The sequence below is a fragment of the Sinocyclocheilus rhinocerous genome, unplaced genomic scaffold (assembly GCF_001515625.1).
Source record: "Sinocyclocheilus rhinocerous isolate Xijiao unplaced genomic scaffold, SAMN03320098_v1.1 scaffold44, whole genome shotgun sequence".
In the NCBI taxonomy this organism is placed as follows: domain Eukaryota; kingdom Metazoa; phylum Chordata; class Actinopteri; order Cypriniformes; family Cyprinidae; genus Sinocyclocheilus; species Sinocyclocheilus rhinocerous.
The window spans coordinates 2,189,275-2,196,961 of record NW_015631022.1 but is presented as its reverse complement, the minus strand read 5'-3'; the positions used below and the strand labels follow the sequence as shown (position 1 = coordinate 2,196,961).

Sequence of the window (7,687 nt, the reverse complement as noted above, 5' to 3'; positions counted from 1 at the left end):
CAGCAATTAGGTGTATATTGAGGCAAAAGTCATAGTTAATAGTTTTGTTAATAGCGAATTGGAATTAATTTATGAAAATAATTTATGTAGTTACTTGAAAGAATTAAAAGAACCGTTTCATGTCTATCCTTGTATCATTAATTTGTCGAGATTGATATAGGATTTAAAAAGTAATTAGTAATAATAAGTAATTGAATACTTTTTGGAGAGAGTAATTTGTACAGTAATCTAATTACACTGTTGAAGAATTAGTAACTAGTAATTAATTACTTTTTTAGAGTAGCTTACCCAACACTGATCACTAAGCTTCCAACAACTCACTCTTTCAATCATTATTTGCAATCTACAAGTTTGAGTTTCCAAGAGTACAAGTACAAGGTTGTAAAAGCAGACTAGTAAGTAAATGAGTTTTCCAGCTCTGCACGAGGACGTTTAATGTCATTGACAACCTCTATTTAGCCACTTGTTAGCAGTCTCTTTTTTTGTCAAGACACATAAAAGCTTCAAGTCTTGAGTGGGGTACTACTGATGTGTTTTGTTTAGTAGAATAAAAGGTGACAATTATTTCATTTTATGGCATTGTTGCTCGCCATGCTTCTTGACTTGTGGTCCCATCAGGCTGCACCATCCACTTAGAAACAATTCTTCAGTAAAAGCCTTTCTATTTACCCTTCATATGCTCAGAGAGGAGAACCTGCTTTAATAGTTATGCAGGGAAATGTTCTGCTTATTCTGGTGTCAGATTCATGGATCCCATTAGAAAGCCACTAGCAATCACACCGCCTTCAATTAGCCTGTTAATGCATTCAGTAAAATGTATTTGCAGCTCAGCTGAATGATTTTGTTATTAATCAGGATAAATTAGCAGCTTCGGAGACACAATGAACACAAATTATTGCTTCTGAGAGTCGTGTTTAGCTAATAACGATACTCAGATGTAAAATAGCATCCCTCTATGCAGATGACGTCTCATTGGTGATCATTCTTTTTAATAGTATGTCAAGCTGATGGGAAAAGGGTTGAAATTCTATACATGAGAAACACCAATAACAGGAAGGTGGAGATACGGTGACCCCTGGGGAGTAAACGTCAGACTTATTTTATCGAGCCTCTGTCAAGCTATAGATATTGCGTTTTATGTTCTCGAAACCACAGCTGCGATTCATAGGGATTGGACTGAGAAAACACAGCAGCGATTACTGTATATACACACACACAAATGTGAAAGATCATACATACTGTGATTTGGGTGGGTGAATCTCTCAATTTAATGTCCAGGTCATATTGCATCACCCAAATTATAGGAACAATTTACATGAGAAATTAAATAATGCATTAAGAAATTATTGAACCAAATGATCAAATTAACCAAATTATTTAAACCAAATTATCATAATTTAAACATTATAAATTCTCATTACTGTGAAGAAAATGTTTTTAATGTTTAAAAAAAAAAATCAAATCAATAAATGCAAGTAAAACAAGCAACACCATGATCTATAAAAGCTTTACTATTTATTTATTTATTAGAATTGTAATTATATTAACTATGCTTTAATTTAGTGCACAATGTTTAAAATCCCTTTTTTATTATTTATGCATGTATTTATTTATTTACTTTCACATTTCAATATTGAGAATTTTAATGATCTTAAAAATATAAATGTTTAATATCGTGGTGTATTTATTTATTTATTTTAATTTTATTTTTGCATTACAATAAAGATCATTTTAATGGTCTTAACTAATACTTCATTTTACCACAATGTTTAAATTCTTTACTATTTGTTTTTATTTATGCATGTATTTATTTATTTACATTTTGCATTAATGAGAATTTGTATGGTACATAATGGACCATTTACCATGGTGTTTAAATGTGTAATTGTTTATTTAAACTTGATTTTCTTTTTTCATTACAACAAAGAGAATGTTAATGGATTTAACTAATGATTCATTTTAATACCAAGACATATAAAATCATTACTACTTGCATTTATTTATTTATTGAAATTTTCATTTCTTTTTGCATCACAATACAGAGAATTTTAATGGTCTTAACTGTTTAAATTGTTTATTTTTTATTTATGCATTTATTTATTTACATTTTGCATTAATGAGAATTTTTATGGTCGATAAAGGACCATGGTTTATAAATTCATAAATGTTTTCTTTTATCACAGATAATTTTAATGGTCTTAACTAATGATTAATTTTAATACTATGACATATAAAGTCTTTGCTACTTACATTTATTTATTCATTAGACTAAAGATAATTTAATGGTCATAACTAATTTGTTTTAATACCATGTTGTATAAATTCTTTGCTATTTAAACATTGTTTTAATGTATTTATGCATTACAGTAATAATGAGAATTGTAATGGTCTTGAAAAAAAGACTTATTTTCTTTATACAAAATATAATTTTTGCCTTGATCTTGACATGAAATATGACCCGGACACGTTCACATCCAGTTCTTCAAGCAGGATCCCTGCAGTGGGAGGTGCTTTGTGTCCATGAACTGAAGGAGACACCTGGGCTGGAGGGCCGGTAAAGGCCTGCCAGGAAACAGAATAGCTAGAGGTTGGTTTGCGGTCTGCCTGTGAAGGTGAACGGGATGTCATTCATTCACATTTGTTTCACAAGTGCTTCAAAGTTGGATTTTCAGACATTTAAATTTAGTTTTAAATAGAAAGCATGTTCACTAACTGTTTTCAGAGCTCAGATTCTCCACCTCTATCGCACTCAAGGATTATACGGAAATATGAATATGTAAATGCATTTGAAGGTGTTCCGTCCCTTCATTCAGCTAATACTTTGATGTTTGGAGATTTCTCTGTTTTGATGCATGCACATATCCATCAGATAACAAAAGCGACTGATGCACACTGTTATCTTTTTTGAGACAAGGACTCGGCCCTTTGTGGTTTTAGCACAGTTCTTTGTCTAAAACACAAAACAGATCGATGCCTATAGTTCAGACGGTGATTTAAATGTGGATTCTTTATGTCTTTAATAAGGTCAACCTGCTCAATGCCAAGCGACTGGCTCGCACTCGTGCATATTAATGCATTTCATCGTGTAATTTCCCTTTGAGCATATGATGCATTTTAAATGGGCTACTTAAGCATCGACTGTGTAAACTGAGAAACATCCGTGCCATTAGAGGAGCATTTGTGTTGGTTATAGTGCGGGAAATGAAGAATATCTTGGTTCACCTCAGCTCTTTCACCTTTGTTATCAGGTTTCACAAATTCTGATTCCTAAACGGACCGTTCTGCAAACTGATACCTACAACAAAATCGCACTGACTTCCGAATAGACTCCCAATGCGACTTCTGTTATGTGCTTTGTTGACATCTGTGGGTTTTGTGTTTTTAAGGTGGCCCATCCGGATGGTCTTCTTCTCACTGCGACTGCTGCTGCAAGAGCCACAAGAGCGAGCGCGAGGGTGAGAGTGGCACTTCCTTCAACGAGCTCTCCCCTCCCTGTTCCGAGACCCAATCGGAAGCCAGCTCTCCGCAGGAAACGGTCATCGTGCGTCCGGTCACCCGCCAGCCCAACATCCAGACTCTGGACCGGCCGGTGAAAAAGGGTCCGACCCCGATTCCCAGGAGGACCGATCTGCTCCGCGTTCGAACCGCCGGGCCGCGTGACGCCATGGCAGGGAAGAGGAAGCCGGCCAAGGAGAAGCTGACTCCGGAGCAGGAGCTGGAGAAATGCATCCAGGACTTCCGGCGGATTAAAATTCCAGAGCGCTTTCCGGAGAAGAAGTACATGTGGCAGTCGGAGCTCTTGAAAAAATATCGGCTCTAAAATGATTTCCTGCAGGCTCGCCGAGCCTATTAGTGCACAACACAACAGAGCTCTCAGCGCATACTTCTTCTTTGCTTAGGCTTAATTGGCTCGTCTGTGTAATCATGCGGCAAGATGCACAATTAACAATTCAGTGAACCTCAAGTGACTCCTAAAGGGACCGGTCCTGTTTGGCACAATGACATTAAAGTCGAAACCAATTTCACGGCATCTAGACAAACCTCTCAAATAAAAAAACAGATTGTATATATACACAATAATCACAAGTGTGTATTACTTGGTGATGCTCATAGTCGGTGCACGGACAGCACTGCACTTTTGTACGGCGTTCCACCTGTAGATGCAATGCACATATGAGAACGGCAGGATTCGTATGTGAATGTGGTTTGCATTATTCGATACTGTGTTTAACTGATGGAGAGTTTGAAAGAATAGCTCATTTAGAAATGAAAAATTGCTGAAAATGTATTCTCAGGCCATCCAAGATGTAGATGAGTTTGTTTCTTCATCAGATTTGGAGAAATGTAGCATTGCATCACTTGCTCACCAATGGATGCTCTGCAGTGAATGGGTGCCGTCAGAATGAGAGTCCAAACAGCTGATATAAACATCACAATAATCCACAAGTAATCCACAGCACTCCAGTCCATCAGTTAATGTATCGTGACATGAAGCACGGAGTGTTTGTAATAAACAAATACGTCATTAAGACATTTTAAAGCGCAAAAAACAATCCATAATAATGCTTCCTCCAGTGAAAAGGTCCATCCTCTCACATCAAAATCCACTGACTTTTTTTGGACTGTATTTGCTTGTAAACAGCGCTTGATCTGTGCATATTTCTCTCCTGATCGAGATGAGATGACTTTTTCACTGGATAAATCAATATTATGGAGGACTCGTACGGTTTGAAGCAATGGTTTGAAGTCAAAACATCTTAATAATGGATTTGTTTTTTTACAGACACAGTTTTTCGCTTCTCAAAACGTGTGGACTGGAGTGGTGTGGATTACTTGTGGATTATTGTGATGTTTTTATCAGCTGTTTGGACTCTCATTCTGACGGCACCCATTCACTGCAGAGCATCCATTGCTGAGCAAGTGATGCAATGCTACATTTCTCCAAATCTGATGAAGATACAAACAAATCTACATCTTGGAGTATATTTTTGGCATATTTATAGTTTTGGGTGAACTATTCATTTACCACAAATTTACCCTTTATTTAAAGAGTTTAAAACAGCACAAGTGAGTATGTTTCTGTGGTAGACAGATGCCAATGCATGTTATTTCACTCATATAGAGTAATGACTCATATCAATGAACACATTTAGTTTGTGATGTGATCTACATTATTCACCAAACATCATTCACCATTCATTCAAACCCAGAGGAAATACATCAACAGGATCGGACTGAAATATTAAGCTGTTTCTGTTTGTCATTGTGAACGTTTGTGCTGAGACTTTTGATTTCGCTCGTGGGTATATGAGGATGTTTTGTTCTGAATGTGCAATGAATCATTAAACGAACTGGGTTTAAAATACAATTTGTTCATTCGAGTTGGTATAATCCTGACACATTGCAATGTTGCACCCCTTGCGGTTTGGCATTAGAGTAGGCACAGCATTTAAACTGGATTCCTGACAGAAAAATCAAGAGCTGCTTGTTTCTTATTTGTGTCAAATAAATATATGTATGCAAATCAGATAGAAGATGCGGGAGGGTAAATTGTCTCTTCACGAACATGGCAGATGACCTTACCCTTCTCTCTGAATTTAACAGATTATGAGCTTTGCCGAATCTAATACTAAACCACCAGACAAACCTCTTTGCAACACCCCGTAATTTTGCATTCTGCTGCCTGATATATTAGTTTTCTCTTTTTCTGTCACTGTGAAGGAAAACTGTTGATAAATACATGCATCACAAGTACCATTTTTAACTGACTATTTTTAGCCATTAGTTTCTGCAGTGTTGCTACATTTAATCTAAAACAGAGAAGCTTTTAGGGTGCAGACGCATGACAGACTTGAAGAATTTATGCATTTACTGAAGACAAATCACAAATCTATGGAAGCCCGTTTCTGCCACTGAATAAGAAAATAAAAAGGTAACTGCGACTTGTCTCACAATTCTGACTTTTTTCCAGAATTGCATGATATAAACTCGCAATTGTGAGTTACAAAGTCAGAACTGCATGATATAAACTCACATTTCTGAGAAATTAAGCTGGAATTGCGAGATATAAACTGCGCAACTCTGAGAAATAAAGTAGTTATTCTGAGAAATAAAGTCAGAATTGGCAGATATAAACTCACAATTCTGACTTTTTTCTCATACTTGTGAGTTTATATCTCCCAATTCTGACTTTATAACATGCAATTGTGAGTTATAAAGTCAGAATTGTGAGATATAAACTCACAATTATAAGAAAATATCAGTCTTTTTCCCTAAGAATTGGACTTTTTAACTCGCAGTTGCAAGTCTGAGTAAAGAATTGTGAGAAAATTAGTCAGAATTGTGAGATACAAACTCGCAATTGCAAGAAAAAAGTAATAATAATAAAAAGGTTTATGCAAGTTTATATCTAGCAATTCTGACTTTATATCTTGCCATTCTGAGTTTATAACTCACAATTGCACGTTTATATCATGCAATTCTGAGAAAAGTCAGAACTGCAAGATGTAAACTCGCAATTGCGAGAAAAGAATTGTGAGATAAAAAGTCACAATTACCTTCTTTATTTTTTATTCAGTGGCTTACATGGGCTTCTACAAATCTGCTAGAAAGCACTTATAAAGGTGACACTATATATACTGTCATTCAGTAAGTGAAATGTAAGTTCTTTATGCTGAAGAAATAGGATTCACTCTGTAACTCCGGGAAACCAGGAGGTTTAGATGTGTGAGGTTTCCGGCAACATTATTATCATATTATGATCCTCAGCTAACTGTATTTTTTCATCTAATGCATTAAACATCTAGTTTCCTGGTCAATATTTTGTTAGTGGGAGACTGACAGTAGACTACTGTCTCCATAGTTTTGTGCTCAGCAACACAGTTCAAACCCAACATGCATACTAATGACATAACTTCAAGATGCATTTAATTTGATTTTGCAGTTGAAATATTTCAATCAGCATCAAAGGCATTTCATCTTCTTTTGATCCTGCTTCAGTCTTGTCTACTTGTACCCTGTGTTTAAAAACTGAAATGACCCCTCCATGTATTCCGCGTGTCCATATTATACTCCTAAACAGATCAATGAAAGGGCATGGGAAGGATCCAAAATTTGGCCCTGTGTACTAACACACTGCTCTCTTTGAGAATCAATAGCAGAACTTCATGCGTGAGTAAAATCCTCTGGTCAGACAAGAGAAAGAAAGAATGACCAGCAGCTAACCTCGGCCCGATTTCATCAAACATGTCCTACAAAGTTAAACTGAGAGACATAAAGAATTATTTCTTTTAAGACAATCTGTTATTATTGAACTAGTACTCATTTATGTAAATGTAATATGTATAAGATATAATATGTACATGTATTGTATTATGTACTCTATTATATATAGTGTATATAAATGTATTATATAATATATAATCAGTGCTGGGTAGTAATTGATTACATGTAATCTGGATTATGTAATCAGATTCCAAAAATGAAGTACTTGTAATTAGATTAGATTACATTTTAAAATACTCGTAATCAGACTGCAGTTACTTTTCTATTGATTACATATTATTCACATAATGGCAATTAATATAAATAATTAATCGATTCTCCTTCTTCTTCAAATTTTCCATTCTAAAAGAGCTTACCACTTATATACATTGAGAAAGTCTTCCAGTTCCGGGGACCAGCCACT

At 35.5% G+C, this 7,687-nt stretch overlaps 1 protein-coding gene across 1 annotated transcript in view; it reads left to right on the top strand.

Annotated features, from left to right (window-relative positions):
- LOC107741116 (BTB/POZ domain-containing protein KCTD16-like) overlaps window positions 1-4,219 on the top strand; it is a 19,600-nt gene extending 15,381 nt beyond the window's left edge. The window contains exon 2 of the mRNA XM_016553708.1: window positions 3,387-4,219. Coding sequence (XP_016409194.1) covers window positions 3,387-3,820 — 434 coding nt within the window. The 3' untranslated portion in view covers window positions 3,821-4,219. The remainder of the gene's footprint in view (window positions 1-3,386) is intronic.
- The last annotated feature ends 3,468 nt before the right edge of the window (window positions 4,220-7,687 follow it).